Consider the following 18,102-nt stretch of genomic DNA (forward strand, 5'->3'; position numbering starts at 1 on the left):
ATCCTAAGTATTAACCTTTTTTAGTCAGATTAGATGGTTTGTTTTGTTAGTCCAGCATTTTCACTCTTTTATTTCCCAACTTTGTTGCAACTTGTTTGAAATGTCTCATTTTCTTTTAAACATTTTTCAGTCGAACCTTCTTGTGTGAAGGTTGAACCTTCAGTGTGCTTGAGAACCTTCACTTCTCAAGCACACTTTCAGTTTTATGGTTGTCTTGCTAATATCACTTTAGACCCAGTGGGCTTAAATATGAGAAGGCCAAGGAGTGGAAGATCCCTTGTGTGAATGCCCAGTGGCTGTGTGATATACTGCTGGGCAACTTTGAAGCACTGAGACAAATCCAGCACAGCCGATACTCCATCTACACACATCCTGAACCACTGGTGCCTAATCCACAGCTGGTCCAGAACCTGCTTGGTATGTACGCCGTCACTGTAAAAGAGTTGTTACGTAGTGAGCAATTACATGAAGGCTTAAAGATATTACCTAATATCTCTTACTATCTCTTACTACCCCTCTCTTCTGTGGGGTATGCTTAGATAGTCTAACCTGATTGGAGTCACAAAGAGCTCTGATTTTGTGTGGCTCCTTTTGCTTTGTAAGGAGAGTGAAGAGCCCTCTGGTCTTGATGTTTTATCACTCGGAATGGCCACACTTTGGTGTGAGTGTAAGATACTGTCCTGATTACCTTGTGCATTTCTCTAGCTGCTTGGAGAACACCAATCAAAGTGTCTTCTGAAGCTTTGGCGGTGAGTTTTTGTGTCACCATGTTCTTCACATTTTTTTGTTTGGAATGTCAAGAACCTTCTCAGTGTAGTTAATTGTCATCCATTGATAACTGAAATCAGCCTGCTCTGAATCCTCTGCTCCAGACAGTTTTCCGACTCTTGGATTGACATTACGTCAAAGGATATTACTAATAAGATCATCTCAGCCACACATTTCTAGCTTTAACCACAATACCTCACACACCTATGCAGTTGTTGGGGGCAGTTATTCACAGGAAAATATCTGTGTGAATGTGATTTGTTTTTTTTAGTGCGTTTGTCCTTTAAAAGTTGAATCACTCATAGAAGAGAGAGAAGCAACAGATGAACAGTGTACAGTCTCGTCTAAATGTGCTTTTGTTGTGTCTGTTTGGTGTTTAGAGCCTCCAGCTGCTGCAGAAGCAGAAGATCAGCGACTCAGCAAACCCACCTGCAAACAAGAAGGCCAGGTCGGTATAGCAGGTTAGGGTCTAGCCTGTCACTTCTCTGCACGAGAACAGAGCTGGACCGCACACCCTCCAGACTGCCATGTTCTAAAGATACTTTGCATTTCTGTCTCTGTCTCTGAAGACTGGAAGAGATCCAGTCCCCGAGTAAGAAGCTTCCTCCAGAGTCCACTCCTCGGGTCATGTTCACAGGCTTTGAGCCTATGCAAGTACAGCAGTACACCAAGGTAAAAGCAGCCTTCCCACGCTCAAACATTCAATGTGTTGTTAGAGACTGGAGCTCGACTTAGTGAGAACGCTGAAGTTACTCTTAAAGCACATCTGCAGCCTCACCTGCTATTTGAATTTGTCCCCTTCTTTCCTCCTGCAGAGGTTACATGCTTTAGGTGGTGAGCTTGCAGACAGCAGTCAGAAAGTCACTCACCTTGTGGCCAGTAAGGTGACTCGCACCGTCAAGTTCCTCACTGCCATGTCTGTGGTCAAACACATAGTCACCCCAGAGTGGCTGGAGGAAAGCTGGAGGAGTCAGAAGTTTGTGGGTATGTTTGCGTCCCACCCCTCCTTTTTCTTACCTAACTGTGTTTTGTAGAGATTAAAATTGGTCTTGCGCTGTACGCTTTTACCTGTATATGTTTTATTAACAGGAGCAAACCTGTTTGTGTGTGTTACAGATGAGCAGAGTTACACTCTGAGGGATGCAGAAGCGGAGGTGCTGTTTGGCTTCAGCCTGGAGGAGTCGCTAAAGAGAGCCCAAAGTGCACCTCTCTTTAAGGTCCTCTGACAACATAATTGCTCTGTTCATGACAACTCATTCTCCCAAAAAACCAAAACAAAACAGTTTTTTCTTGATGCCAATTAGAGAACTCAGAAGTAGGGCTGTGCGATGTGACCAAAATCTCATATCCTGATAACAATATATATTCTGGGAACCCGACTTGTGTGAAGTGTTTTCAGCTTGGCGTCCTGTACCTGGAGTCGAGTGTTTTGACCGATGCATGAAACTATATTTTTAGATATAAGTTGTAACCGCCGCTAATTTCGTAATTTTGTATTTATTACATGCCGTGCTGCGGGGAAAAGTGTTTGAGTCTAAGGTTTATTTTGAGCACCTCACGGCTCTTTTTTTATTGTTTCTCATCCGTAAACTCTCTCCATCCTCTTTCACGTGATTCTTGCATAGGTAGTAGAAGAGGTTTGTCGTGTTTGAGTCTGAGGTGGGGACCGGTTTGCGGCATAATTTGCATAGTACAGTTTTCTGGTCTGTGTCAGACTTTTCATAACCAAACCATGTCCATGCTACAGCAGTAGCCCCTCGTTTAGAAATAAGGTCCTCAATTTGTTTTGACTGGTCGTTCTGTTTGGAGCTAGTTGTTTCTGCCTCATCTTCACTGGCCATGCTGGGATTCTCTGTGCCCCGATGAAAAAATATTGCTGTAAACGGTGTGCTTTGCAACACCATGAAACGAACGATAGCGTATAATTTGAAACGACAGATGTTTTCATATCGTCATCTGATATATTTTGTCATATTGCACAGCCCTATTCAGAAGAAACATCTAAATGCAAGAAGTGCTAAACTCATTTTACCTTTTTGTTCAACTATTAAAAAGTCATTGATATTGAGTCACTCGTGCTGATGATCACACAACAACATTTAAATACATTAGGCCTTTATATATAGTGGGTCAGTTGACTGAACTGGTATATTTAAACTGAGCTGGACTAACTGGATACCAGTGTACTAATTGTTCTGATGATTAATGGTTGAGTCTCTTTTTCCATTTCCTGTGACACGGTGATGCAGGGGAAGTACTTCTACCTCACACCAGGGATCTGTCCAAGCCTCAGCACAATGAAGTCCATTCTGGAGAGCGCTGGAGGAAAGCTGCTAACCAAGCAGCCCTCATACAGAAAGATCATGGAGCACAATCAGAATAAGGTGCTCAACGTTGCTGCAACTCTTTCATGTCTCTATGCACTCATAAATGTCCCATTTATACCCTACCACAGAGGTGGTAGGTTCTTGTGTGACAATATGGCAGAAATAGCCTTTATTTTCATGTATTTTCATTTTCAAGTACAAAATAAAAGAAACAGACATTTATATATTTGACAGAAGTCTTTTATTACATTTTTTCTCTATAAATTAGTAACCACATGTTGGCATTTGGTTGCAGAACCTTCCGGAGATCATATTAATTTCCTGTGACAATGACCTTCACCTCTGTAGGGAATACTTCTTGAAAAACATTGGTAAGATGCTCTCCCAAAGCCCATTTGTATTTATCCTGATTTTATTTTATTATTTTTTTTTACAGCATATCTTCATAAAGTTGACATTGTGTTTCATTAGCACTCTTGTGGTCTCTCTGTTTTCCAGATGTCCACAATGCTGAGTTCATTCTGACTGGAGTTCTCACCCAGAAACTTGACTATGAATCATATCCTTTACACCCAGTGACACAGTCTCACAGTAACTACTTTAGTTTGCTGACATGTTGTCTGGCTGAATGATACAACAGTTTTTCACTTTCAGTCTTTAAACCCAAAATGATCCCAAATTAAAGCTGTGGAGTTGTTCTTCCAGGCAGGAATCATGTAGTCAGTGGGAAACAAACGCATTAGTGACATGTCATCTTCACTGCAGTGCGGACTAAACACACTATTGGGAGATTTGTGGATTCATCATGAGTTAAAGGCCAAACTGCTAATAAGTCTGCCTTAGATTGCACAGGTCTTCACTTATTGTCATGTTATCTATGAACTAATGCACACGTGTCGATCGTTTGGCATCAATAAAAGTACGCCATCGGGGTATTTTCCAAAGCGGCGTGGAGCCCCCTCCCCTGTCTGGTAATACTAATGTGGATATTATTACCAGATAGAGGCCAGAAACTGCAGCTGCGTTTGAACCCATCGAGAAATGTTTTGGTGATTGCTGTGTGATGTAGAGTGACCGGATGGTGGTGTGGTGTTGTGTTACTGTGTTTAGTCAGTTTCCTTGACAGTCACACATATAAGTTCACTTGATGGTGCAGCAGTGAAGCATAAAGAAGAGGAGGACATGGGACAGAATGAGGACAACCTATGTGTACAGTCCAGCCACACTGACTTTTCTATGTTTTTATTTCTGTGCAGATGTCTCCAGTCTTTTTGTAGCCTTTTGTTACCTGTTTGAGACTAATTGAATGGATGTTATTTTTGTGAAATAATTGTTTAAATTATGGAGGATGAAACTCTTTTTTTCTGTTGTTGAGAATAGGATGTGTAAAGCTTCAGCTCACAAATGCTGCTTTTTGGAATAAAAACTACACTTTGATTGTGAAAAATGCTTTCAGCTTCATACCTGATCAAGAAAACTGTGTTAATAACTAAAGTAAAACATTAGCTTTTTAGATTAAGTTAATGTCTTTAGCATGTGCAATAAAGCCTCATAGCCGAATATGATTGGCTATGCAGAGAATCATTGGGGATGAATAACAGATAAATTCACAATGTAAGCAATCGTGCCGTAAAGGATGGACATGTTGAGAACAAAAGGTCTGTTGACTTCTCATGTTTTTGAGGGTTTGAACGCTTTCTTGACGTTATTCCTCCCAGGTTTAAACGGGTAATTCCTGATAGATTTAAGTTAATTAACTGTTAATGAGGGTCTGGGGTAGTTACTGGTGAAGTTCTAATTGCTGGCTGTCAGGCAGACAGCCTGAGATCATATGGGTGGGGTGGGTGGGAGTGAGACGTGCGGCGTCGCCTGCGGTGCTGTCCTCAAAAACGACAGACTGAATTAGACACAGCCTGAGCCAAGGTCATGTACTACATATTCCATGTGTGGGTGCCAGTAGCACTGCTCGATGTGTATTTACATGAACGTGAGATTTGATGTTTCATGGCTGACCATGCAGAATCACGGCTGAACTGCAGAGAGATTCATTTTGCTGTATTGAAGAAGAGCCATCATACACACTTGGCGTGTCACTAAATACACCAATAAGCCACAACTTTAAAGCCTGACTAAAGTTGTGGGAGCAGGAATTCCTGAGACTGAGCGCAGACACATTAGCAGCAGATACTTTAGGTACTAGAAGTGTTTGAGATAGGGATTCCATGATTCTGAGATGAATTTAGATTTAACAACAGCAATGGTGCTTTGTATTGTAAAGATCCCACAGTATTGGAGAGAAAACTAGCAATCAGAGCAAATACTGTTAAAAGTTCTGCCAGAGGTTTCTCACTCAGTTCTTTTAACTAAAACACAGCGTAACCACCTCTTCATGGATTGATTTTGATGCTTGTGTTCATTGTATGAGCATTCGGCATTGGCACTTTGTCCATTCTGAAGCTACGCAGCCAGTTTTTGCTCTTCATGCCAGTCATTGAGCCTCATGTGCCCATGATTCTTTCACAGGTTCAGTGGTTGTCCTTCCCTTAACTTGATGTTGTCTTCTAAGAAGGCACTAAAAGATATGAAAGCATCGACCTGTAATATTTACTGTTGAAAAGTTAAGAAGGTCAGAAAGTCAGAATAATAGCTCTGTATAGCTGCAGCAAGAGATGACACTGGAGTGATGGAATGCATGAAGATGATGAAGCAACCAAAGACTGCTAATTGGACAAAATGAGGTGTGAAAAAAAAAAAGAAACCTTACGCCAAGAATTTGATTGAGAGCACATTCTTGAGTGAGTAAGCTGGTCCTAAAAAGATCTACAGGACACAGGGTAGTGATATCTGATAAACTATTGGCAGTATGTGTTAGCCTTAAAAACAGCCAATTCTCTCTGATATGTTGGTTCAATCCTGCTGCCTGTGTGTTGTTGAGAATGACATCATCAGATAAATGAAGAAATCCAAAAGAAGTAAGAACATCTCAGAGTACAGTGAATACACACAGACACACGCACACACAGTATTTGGGCAATCCTAATTAATTCCAATTAAAAATGAAAAAAAAAAAAAGAGCTACATCTTTGATTAAGCAGCAGCTGGGCTCCTTGTTGGTTTGCGATGTCCTCCTCTGACACAGCCCAGTTATGGGGAGAAGGAAGGACACAGAAACTGTTGTAATTAATACAGAAATGCTTCATGTGAGATATTTCTAATTAGCCCCCAGTTCCTCCCTCTGTTGGATCAGACACACTTTGGTTTGCCTGTTCCACAGGATGCAAAGGAATTACAGACAGAGACGGGCGTTGGGATTCATCGGGCCCTGCAAATTAACATATGAGCTAATTAGCATACGATGGAACTAATGACTAATAATGTAACCAATTACAGGGGCTGGGCCATCTCATTTTACTTTTGGAGAAAATTATGCTTGGAGGAGAATGCATTGTTTTAGTCACAGACAAAGACGAGAACAGGAAAAGGTTGGTTTTACAGTCAGGTTTCCATGTTCACTGTGCACCAGCCTTAGTGCCCTGCTCAGGGGCTGCTATATATAATTGGAGATGGTGATGAATGTTAGTATTTTAAGCAACAGCTTTGCTTAAAATACCTATTGATTAAACCTATTAAAAAATTTATTTAGATCATTCACCCACCCCAAGGCTCCTGCACCCCCCAGGCTGCCGGAGTTGGTTTTTGTTGTGATCTGGAGATTCAGGCTGTTCCGAATAGGGATGGGTACCGGTGTCCGGTGCCATAACGGTAGTAAACAGACCGAAAAGCAGTGCACATTTCGGTGCTTTATTTCGGTGCTTTTTTTTCCCCTGAGCCAATTCTAGCCAATCATTTTACGTTTCCGAGGATAGTAGGCGGGGCCAGGTACGTACGTCCTTTTAGAGCAGAGCTACAGATTAAAAATGCCCAAGGCGAAGCTATCAAAAGTCTGGCTGTACTTCACAGCAAAACATGCAAACTCAGCAGCCTGCAACAAGTGCTTTAAGCTGATACTGTGATACTGTCAAAGGAGGTAACACCTCAAATCTGATAAAACACCTGGCGACGCATAGCGGGTTTTTTTTAAAGCCGAGAAATGCGCCGTGTTTGATAGCTTGCTGCGAGACCTCACACCGTGCACATCTGCTGCGGGTGTGGTGCCTGTTATCGGACCCGGAGTTAGCAACATCCCCCAAAAACCCGAAGAGTAGAGTCCTGGCCCCTAGCCCTGCCAGTGTAGCAGAAATGATGAGGATGATGATGGCAGCAGCAGCCGTTCTTCTCTGCGTGAGTAGCTTCATGTTGTTCGTGTGTAATTAACGTTGAGTACGCTAACCACATTATTACATTAATGCATGTAAGGTGAACTAGCAAACACCGTCGTAGTTACATGCGGCTGTCTTCTTGTTTGATGGCAGATACTCCCTTCACCCTGGCCAAAAAGGCTAAAATGACCAAAGAAAAAGTGGAAAACAGTTAAACATGAGAGGTTTTTGGACAAAGTTTGTGTTTTTTCCATTGTTTAAGCACTGCTTCCAGCCAAGAGTGAGACCATATATGCCCTATAGCTGCAGAAAAGGCTAACATTGTTATCCTTTTACAAAAAAACAGCTGAACATGAGAGGTTTTTGGACCAATTTTGTGTTCTCCATTCTTTAAGCACCGGTTTGAGCACCGTTTAAGCACCGGCACCGTTTCAAAAGTACCGGTTTGGCACCGGTATCGGATAAAACCTAAACGATACCCATCCCTAGTTCCGAACCCCTCTGATGTTGTCCTGTTGCAGCTGCTTTTCCATCTTCCTCCTGTAGTTTTCCTTCCCTTGCCTTATCTTCCATTTCAGCTTCTTCTGGACAGCTCTTACCTCCTGTTTGTCTCCAGATCTCTGTCTGAGGTATTTACTAAGCACGCAGTTGGCTGTAGCCATCTTCCTGATGTACTCATGGATGTTCTTTGTCTCATCCTGGACTGTGGTACTGACACTCACCTAGTCCCCGGCCTCCTTTCTTTCTGCTTAGCATACAGTGTCAGGGTCCTGGATTTGGGGTGAAACAGGGGCTTCCTTGTCTTGATGTCCGTTGCTTCGATCTCCTCCTTTGGCCAGTTTATTATCCCAGCAGGTACCTGATCATGGGCAGGGCGTAGGTGTTGATAGCCCGGATCTTGTTCTTACCGTTCAGCTGACTTCTCAGGACTTGCCTGACCCTCTCCAAGTACTTAGTAATTGCAGCTTCCCAAGCCTTACTTCCCTAGGCCTCTTTGTGGTTCCTATTTGCCTGTAGGATTCGATTCCCAGGTACTTGTAGCTGTCCTCGATGTCTGCAATGTTGCCTTCTTGTAGTGTGGGCCCCTCAGTTCTGACTACCCTTGCTCTCTTTGTTACCATCCTACTACACTTCTTCAGTCTGCGTGACATTCCGTTGTCATTTCTCTTCGTGTCGATCAGTGAATCCATGTCTCGTTCACTCTTGGTATACGGCTTGATCTCATCCATATACAAGGGGCTGACAATTGCATCATTCCATAGTCAGTATCTTGCCAATGATCTCACTGAGGGGACTCAGGCCTATGCAGAACAGCAGTGGGGACAGAGCATGTCCTTGGTAAATCCCTCTCTTGATGGTGACTTGTGCTATGGGCTTGAAGTTGGCCTCCAGTGTTGTTCGCCACATCCCCATTGAGTTCAGAATGAAGGTTCATAGGCTCCTCTTGATCTTGTACAGTTCTAGGCATAGAGTCATGGCATTTCTTGTAGTCAATCTTGCAGTCTCTGGCTACTGCTCTGTATACCAGTAGCTGGTGTTTCACTCCTCTGGTATTCCTGCCAATTCCTTTCTGTGCCCCACTCATGCATTGAGCCATGTGCCTGTTAATCGTAGCCGCCATGATGTGTGACAGGAGCTTCCGTGTGGTACTGAGGCAGGTTATTAGCCGGACTTGTCCTTTCTGGGGGTCCTTGGGGATCAGGACTGTCCGGCTTTCAGTTACCTTTTCTGGGTGTATCTCATTGACTAGCAGATGGTTCATTTGTGCTGCCAGGCAATCATGGAGTAGAGTCAACTTCTTCAGCCAGTAGATGTGAGTCATGTCGGAGTCTCATATTGGAGACCCTTTCTTGGATGTTGGATGATCGCTACTGGACCCTTCCCTCCACTTCCCTCCGTGCTATCTTGGCCTCTATTCTCCTCCATGGAGGGTACTGCTCCTTGTGGCTGTTCAACTTGTAGCCAAGCATCTCACTGATCACTCTGATCACTCCTTCAATTGCATATGGGGCTGTTATAACCAGTGTTGGTCAAGTTACTTGAAAATAGTAATTATTTACTAATTACTGATTACTTTTCCAAGAAAGTAACTAATATATAATTAGTTACTTATTACCTAGTTACTTTTTAAAAACATGATGCACAACCTGAATACGTAATAAGGCAATAGACGTTTCAGCTCAATTCTATTTTTTGTTGCATGATACTAATAATAATAATAATAATAATAATGATCCATCGTATAAAATTAAATCAAATGAAAAAGTCTCTTTTAAAAACTTGTTTTATTAGTTTTAATTTTTAACTTTATTGACATTGCATCGAGCAAAAATTAAATTATACACAGCATTCTCTGACTTGAAGAAATTTGTTTAACATTTATTTTATTTTTTTATTTTTATAATTCTTTATTTCTAAACTATTACTTCACGTAGGTGATTGCAGGCATTAATCAACACCGTTTACAAGGGAAAAACAAAACAAAACGAAAAAAGAAAGAAAAAAAACAACAAAAACAAAAAAACAAAACCCTAACACAAATGTTTTTGTTTAGGGTTACCTAAACAAAAACATTTGTGCTTATGTAAGTTCCAGGTGGAGGCTAACCATTGGTTAATAATAATAATAATAATAATAATAATAATAATACATTTTATTTGAAAGCGCCTTTCAAAACACTCAAGGTCGCTGTACACAGTAGAGTAAAAAGCAACATAAAAGCAAAGAGTTTACACAATCATAAAACATAAACAAATTTAAAATAGCAAAGTGGAGAGGTTATGTGGGATAAGCTATTTTGAACAAGTGGGTTTTGAGTTGGGACTTAAAGAGAGAGAAGGTAGAGATATTTCAGATGTATCAAAGAATATACAAAGAATATACAAATAAAAGATAAAAGATAAAAAGATACCGGTGAGTAGCGGCAGCAAGTCGCGCCAGCGTTCACTCAACCGGAAGTTTAGAGCTAATCTTACTTGAAGACAGAATGGGGCTGGCTATAAATTGGGACCTGTCTAGACCGGCAGGGCCCTGCCTACTTCCAAATAAGCTGTGCGTTTAGCCCTGTACGTTGTGTTTAGCTGTGTACTGTGTGTGACCAAGTTTCTGTGACGAGAAGAGCTTGGTCGCCTTTGTATATATTGTAAATAGGTGTAGGAAGCCTTTTTTAAAAAACCTTTTTTCTCCTAGGGAGACTGGTAAGACGGCTGTATTTTCTTTTGGATTTCTCGTGATAGGCAAGTTATTTCTGTTTCATTTCTAGAGCGTTTTGTTTGTTTTTGCCATGCCCATCCTGACGCTTGCTCCCTTTCAAGGTTAATAAAATATCCATTTGCCATAAAACCGCAAACCCTGTGGCAGCGTTGGTCTTTCCCTGGGAGCAGGGAGCGGGTGGTTATCTTTTGTGTGTCTGTTTCTGTTTTCCTTGGTACACAATCTCGGGTCAGGGTGATGATACCCCCCTGTGATAGCAGCTCCTTTCAATTTTTTTTACCTTTCCTGTCTGGCACTTTAGCAATCAGAATTATTGTCCCATGAAAAATACCAAACAGATTTATTTTTCCAAGGTGGACTCTTGCTATACTAGTCCACTTTATTGTCATAGTTTCACTGCTCTTTATTATTATTTTTTTAAATTTTATTTTAAGTTATTACAATCAGAATGAACTGGGGATGTGTGATGGACCGAGTTGAGCAGGAGTTGTCACAGGAATTATTAGAAACATAGGGTTTCCATTTATTTAACCTAAAAAATTATATTTAAGATAAGATAAGATGACCTTTATTAGTCCCACAGGTGGGAAATTTGTTTTGTTACAGCAAAGTGCAAAGTTATGTAGCAGAAATTAGAAAACACTGGAAAGCAATAAAATACAATAAAATAAAATAAAATACCATATACAATAGAATAAAATAGAATAGAATAATATATACAATAGAATAAAGTGGAAATACAAATACTATATACAACTGAGTAGGAAAATACAAAAATACAGCTTCGTCAGAAGAAGAATTGCACATATAGCAGTCTTACTGCACATGTGTGGGTTTGTGTGTTTGATCAGCTGCAAAAGTCTTTATTGTGGAGTCTGACAGCAGTGGGGAGGAAAGACCTGCGAGATCTCTCCGTCCCACACCGTGGGTGCCACAGCCTCCCACTGAAGGAGCTGCTCAGTGCTGTCAGAGTCTCCTGCATGGGGTGGGAGATGTTGTCCAACAGGGATGACAGCTTAGCCACCATTCTCCTGTCACTCACCACCAGTAGAGATGCGGCATAGAAGACCATCTATGACTCTGTGGTGGCCTCAGCCATCTTCTATGGTGTGGTCTGCTGGGGCGGCAGCATCTCTACTGGGTCCAGAGGGCATCCCAGAACAGAGCTGGCCCTTCGGATCAGCCTGTTCAGTCTCTTCCTGTCCCCAGCAGAGATGCTGCCGCCCCAGCAGACCACACCATAGAAGATGGCTGAGGCCACCACAGAGTCATAGAAGGTCTTCAGGAGTGGGCCCTCCACTCCGCAGCACGTACAGCTTGCTCTGCCCTTTCCTGTAGAGGGCGTCTGAGTTATGAGTCCAATCCAGTTTGTTGTTCAGATGAACACCAAGGTACCTGTAGCTGTCCACAGCCTTGATGTCCAAACCTTGGATGTTCAGTGGTTGCAGTGGAGGATGTTTGTGCCTGCGGAAGTCTACCACCAGCTCCTTGGTTTTACTGGCATTGATCTGGAGGCAGTTCAGCTGGCACCAGTCCACAAAGTCCTGAGTCAGTCCTCTGTACTCCTTGTCGTCCCCATCAGTGATGAGGCCGACTATTGCAGAGTCATCAGAGAACTTCTGCAGGAAGCACTGTGTAGAGTTGTGGGAGAAGTCTGCAGTGTAGATGGTGAAGAGGAACGGAGCCAGAACCGTTCCCTGTGGGGCCCCGTACTGCAGACGACCCTGTCCGACACACAGCCCTGAGTCCTCACATACTGTGGTCGGTCGGTGAGGTAGTCCAGAATCCAGGTAGTGAGGTGATGGTCCACTCCAGAGTTCTCCAGCTTGTCCTTCAGAACCGAGGGAAGAATAGTGTTGAAGGCACTGGAGAAATCAAAGAACATGATTCTCACAGTGCTCCCAGCGGTCTCCAGGTGAGCGAGGGAACGATGTAGGAGGTGAATAACGGCATCATCCGCTCCAATGCCAGGTTGGTAGGCAAACTGAAGTGGGTCCAGTGATGAGCTCACCAGGCACCGAAGCTGAGCCAGGACCAGCTGCTCCAGGGTCCTGGCTTACAAAAGTAATAAATGTTGAGCTCATAAAAATGGTCAAAGAAACAAACTAAAGTCAGACAAAAACTGCAAACTTAACAAACCAAATGACTGCCCAAATAAATATAAATGACCTAAACAGGAAATGACACATAGGGGTATATATATAATTGCTGATCAGACAAAAACGATGCAGTACAGTCTAGTTTGTTAATAAACTAAACACCAAAGAAGAAAATCAAAAAACCACTAAACCCTAAAGTCAAATATGTAATTAAATACAAATACTTCGTTTTTAATTAAAGAAAATACACATTCTCCCCTTCAGCAGGAAGTGGTGGTGCAGCCCAATCATCCCAGGGTTTAGGTGCTCTGAACCCTGGCCACCATCTTTTGTCTGGCAACTCCCAGGGATCATAACAGGTAAGAAACAGGTAAAGAAACAAAGGTTAGCCAAAATCAAAGTAATGAACTGGTATGCATACATAAGTAAACTAAATGTGTGCGCTTGCAAACCAATCAATAAAAACAAACTAAAGTGTGTTATTGTGATCTTTGCTTTGTATAATGTTATAATTACTCAGATAATGCTCAGAGGCTCTGGACTTTTACATAAAGATATTACTGAATGGTAAATAACACACTATTGGCAAAAAACGGTGTGAAAGAATTCCAAATTGGAAGTTTTTAGTTCAGCATACAAGTGACAACCTTTGACCTTCATCAGGTTTGATTTAATTGTCATCATGACCTCTTCATGCAGCTGACTACATTCAGCGACATGAAACAGAAGCTGTGCAGGTCTGAGATCAGCAGCTTTCGGAAACACCAAACTGAGGCACCTTTTCTGCTGACATATAGTGACACAGTTACATGGATGATTAATCCCTTTGACTTTTTGTCTTCAGTTTTATCAATAACACAGCTGCAGCTTTCACTGACAGCACATGTGGTACTTTAACCATTTTACTGTTTTCATCAGTTAAATTTACAATTTGGAGTGAAGATATGGATGATTTGTCTGTTGTCACTCGGTGGTGCTGAGGTCTGAATCATCTCCTGTAATCACAAAGAGGAGAAAATCATCAAAAACTGAAATATAAAGTTTATCCCTCAAACTGAAATAAAGTTGATTCTTCCCTGTTCTCAGACTAATTGGGTCTACCAGATGGTCTTTATATTGGTTAGAATTAAGATTATTTTTATTTTTCCAGTTCATGAGGACAGTCTTCTTGGCAATGCATAGGGTGGTGTGGACTGTATTCATCCCTTTAGTGACATCATCTAAGATACCCAACAAGCAAACTGAAGGGGACGCTGGAATGTTACATTTCAGACACTTTGATAAATCTTCACATTCCCAAAACCTCTGAACTGATGGATAGAAACGAAGACTCAGTCATTTTTAGAAACTCCCACGCTTAGGAGAGGCATTAATACCTAAATATTGAATATTTCCAGATTGTAGTGAGGTAGAAGAAGAATTGTGGAAGGAGCAATTAAATGGTAGAACTGTAGATTTTAACCAATTTATCGAATAATCACGAACTCTTGAAAAATAATTTGCATAAAGACAGATGTTCTACATTCTTGGATTTTATACCCTTAATCACTTTAGCCTGTTTAATTGCTGCTGCTAGTAGTTCGATAAAAACTGCAAACAGTGAAGGGGAGCGTGGGCATCCCTGCCTGGTGCCCCTCAGGAGACAGAAGCTGGAGGATGTGTGGTCATTTGTCCTGACACATGTTTTTGGAGGATTATATAATATTTTTAACCACTTTATGAAAGAGTTTCCAAAACCAAGTTTTTGCAAAGTTGCAAGTAATATTTTTCAGTTAACTGTATCAAACACTTTAACTGCAGCTAGAGACAATATATTGAATAGTCTATCAAATTAAGTAATCTATGTGGATTCGTTGCTGAGTGATTGGCTTTTATGAAACCAGTTTGGTCAGGATGTATTATGAGGGGGGTTATTCTCTCTAATCTTTTTGACAGAGCTTTCAGATAATTTTAAGTTCAACAGTAATAAAGAATATTGGGCAAAGCTGGTGGGAAAAACAGGGTCTTAGCAGGAGACTAATGTTGGCAGAATTCATATTTGCTGGTAGTCTGCTATTTTCCTTAATTTCCTGAAACATTCTGTGGAATATTGGTGCCAGAATTCTTTATAGAATTCTGCTGGAAATCCATCTGCACCATGAGCCTTATTATTGGGTATACATTTCACGGTTTCCTGGGGTTCACCTGATGTCAGCTGTGAATCCAGCAGTGTTGGGCAAGTTACTTTGAAATAGTAATTCAATTATAGTTACTAGTTACTACTTCAAAAAAGTAACTGAGTTAGTAACTGAGTTACAATATTCTAAAAGTAATTAATTACTTGGAAAAGTAACTATTATGTTACTTAAAAAAAAAAAAAACGTTTAACCCCTGGGGTCCAGGGTATAATTGGCCATTTTTTTACTACTCTTGATTTTCTCTCCACATTTTACCTTTAAAAACTATTTACTTTGCCTTGTTTAGTATCATTCTTTTTAGTGCAACCTCACGTGCCTGAATTTACAGTTCTGTTTTCATTTTGACATACTGTATAACCAGAATTGATCTAAAATCAGACAAAAAACATAAAATCAGAGTAGAAAAAGTTATATTTTTACTGTAACAACCATAAACATGTTTAATGAATCATATTTCATAACTTCAAATGCAAATATTAATTGTCAATTTTAAAATCCTATGCACAAGTTTTGCAAACAACAAAGTTATTTGCATCCATTTACCTTTTACCCTTTTTTTTAAATAACCATTTCAAACTATTTAAAGAACAATCAGCTGTTCTTCAATAAGATGCCACACAAATTATTTGTGCCACTCCAAAAAAATCATTTCTGTCCACTACAAAGGAGAACATCACAGCCTGATACCTGCAGGTCTGACAGCAGCAGGTGTATCACTCCTGTTTCTACCTGGAGACAGCAGTCGCCTCATTGTTCTGACACACAACACAAAACTATGCACAACACTACACACTAACTACACAAGACAACACATTAACTACACACTCCAAACACGCTAAACGTCACAAATCTCACATCTCAAAACTCGCTCTCTCTCTTTTCCTGCTCTCTCTCTCTCTCTTTCTCTCTCTCCCTCTCTCTTTCTCTCTCTCTCTTTCTCTCTCTCTCCCTCTCTCTCTCTCTCGCCGTCACTCCTAAAACTTTTTTTTGTTTTGTTTTTTTGCTCATAAGCAGAGTGTGCTTGCTAGCGCTAACGTGGCGAAACTATTGAGGAAAAAACGCCGCATATATATTGTTTATCATATCTGGTTTTACGTGGCCTATCGACACAATTTAAAAACTGGTACCTTGTTGCTTTGTCTTTAAGTGGTCATGTGATTGACTTACCACGACTACTTTATTCTTCCTCAGTCAAACAGCAGCACTCGATTGTTTTGCCCCCTTAGCTCCAGGTGTTGTGCTAGACCAGGGGTCAGCAACCTTTTACACCCAAAGAGCCACTTGGACCCGGTTTCCACGCAAAAGAAAACACTGGGAGCCGCAAATACTTTTTGAAATCTAAAATGAAGATAACACTGTATATATTGTTTTTAACCTTTGTGCTTTGTGTGAACATCTAAAGTAAGTAAGTAAAGTTTATTTATTAAGCGCTTTTCACAGACAGGCAGTCACAAAGCACTGTACACAAATATTAAAATAAACAATACAATCAATAGACTTTATACACAATGTAAAAGATCAAATGTAAATAATGTAAAGAATATAAAATACGTAGATCAACAAAAGGCTTGTTTGAACAGAAAAGTTTTTAACTGCTTTTTAAAAGAATCCACAGAGCAACTAAGGTGTGCTGCTTATGAAATCCATGAAGTGCTACAGAGAAAATTACATTTTATTTAAGTAAATAACACATTTTGAACTCTTAAAGAAATATAACAAAAGGAAAGACACCAACCTGAACTAAAATGATTCATGTAGCAAACAAAAACTGTTGTGAGCCGCCACCCTTATATCGCCTTTGGGCTGTTGGAGCCTTGACCTGACTTTTAAAAAGTAATTGGAAAAAAAGCACTATGCTGCTGAAAGATGAAAAATAGATATTTGCAAAATTCTGCCTAAATATGTATTTTACCACGTTAATGTGTGTGGCGGGGCGTGGTCTGCAGCGCCGCTGCAGGGGAGGCGGACGCACCTGAGCGGCACCCGCAATCACGCCTCGCCGCCTTAAAGCCTGTTCTCTATGGACTCAAAATGTGGTCATAAATATTTAGTGTGAATGCTTGTAAAAGCATTCACAGTATTGTTGTTGTAATCTTTATTATTATTATTATTATATCATATTCCGTACGTTTTTGTGCATCTATCTCCTTCAAAACCGTTCAACTTAGAAAAACCATTCAAACACCATTAGATTCCTCTTCTTTTGGACAAGTGTGCTTGTATTTTTCTCATTTATAACATTTATATTTTTAAAATTATTCAACTTTTTTCAACAAAAATTTCCCATGTATTTCAATGGGGAGACCCTTCAAATTCTCCTTCAACTTACTCCTCTTTAAACTGTATGTACTTCCACATACATTGACATAGATCCACCATTCAAACTTTAAAACGAAGACAAGACATTCAACTATTCAACTTGTATTTATCTTTTCAATATCTATTATACTTTTCTTCAGTTCCAGTTTAAGTTTCATGATGATTTTTCAGCCGTTTCAGAGTTTATAATGGGTGTGTATGGGACGGAATGTTGGGGCTAGAGTGAGACAGCTCAACTGCCAGAGTGAGAGGAGCGAAAAAATTAATCTTAAAATATTTTTAAAACTGCTGCTGTGTCCACAGCGTTTGCTCTACAGGTATGATTTTACCCTCAAAACGTAGCCATCGCTGTCCTCTTTCATCCAATGTGTTTACTATTGTACTAGGTGTTATGGTTCTTTCATAAATGTCACCAAAGCACAGCCTCCTCCCTCCAACTCCTCCATAGACTCTAATGTTAAAATGGCTCAGAAGGTTCGTTTGAAAATCAGAAGAGCATGGTGTTTTTACACTGTCACCACGTCCATATAATAAACTCCACAGGCATGAAAACTGAGAATTAGGTAGACTGGACATTGCTGCCGCTCACGGTGAAAGAATTTCGTCAATAGGACCTGTACTTTTCATTTGGGAGCGATTTGTTTCGACCTGACTTTTCTGTTCATTTTAAGCAGCAAAAGTGAGGTGCATGTCTGTGTGCGTGTGTATGGAGCCATTGGGTGCAGTCACTATAGCAACCAGGCTCACACCTGCCTGCCTAACGAGCTCTGTCTCTCACTGTGCCAAGATTCATCTTAAACACTTCTCTTTAAACTGCTGCTGTGTCCACAGTGTTTGCTCTACAGCCATCATTTTACCCTCAAAACGACGCCATCGTTGTTCTCTTTGCAACAACGTGACTTTGAAAGCTCAGACATTTAAACTTTTTAACCTGTGTAGA

General features: G+C 40.8%; 1 protein-coding gene across 1 annotated transcript; it reads left to right on the plus strand.

Moving 5' to 3' along the window:
• The first annotated feature begins 25 nt into the window (after positions 1-25).
• On the plus strand, positions 26-4,542 carry paxip1 (PAX interacting (with transcription-activation domain) protein 1). Its single transcript, XM_039602857.1, has 10 exons — positions 26-417; positions 706-749; positions 1,149-1,216; positions 1,338-1,440; positions 1,584-1,752; positions 1,885-1,985; positions 3,018-3,152; positions 3,391-3,466; positions 3,594-3,654; positions 4,228-4,542. The coding sequence occupies exons 4-10, from the start codon at positions 1,396-1,398 to the stop codon at positions 4,241-4,243; spliced, it is 603 nt and encodes a 200-aa protein (XP_039458791.1). The 5' UTR covers positions 26-417; positions 706-749; positions 1,149-1,216; positions 1,338-1,395; the 3' UTR covers positions 4,244-4,542.
• Positions 4,543-18,102: the final 13,560 nt, after the last annotated feature.

The sequence above is a fragment of the Oreochromis aureus genome, linkage group 18 (genome assembly GCF_013358895.1).
Source record: "Oreochromis aureus strain Israel breed Guangdong linkage group 18, ZZ_aureus, whole genome shotgun sequence".
NCBI lineage: Eukaryota > Metazoa > Chordata > Actinopteri > Cichliformes > Cichlidae > Oreochromis > Oreochromis aureus.

Coding starts and splice junctions, on each gene's coding strand:
- paxip1 (XM_039602857.1), top strand. CDS start 1,396: ATGTTCACAGGCTTTGAGCCTATGCAAGTACAGCAGTACACCAAG. Junction 1,441..1,583: donor AAGTACAGCAGTACACCAAG/GTAAAAGCAGCC, acceptor TTCCTCCTGCAG/AGGTTACATGCTTTAGGTGG. Junction 3,467..3,593: donor ATACTTCTTGAAAAACATTG/GTAAGATGCTCT, acceptor TCTGTTTTCCAG/ATGTCCACAATGCTGAGTTC.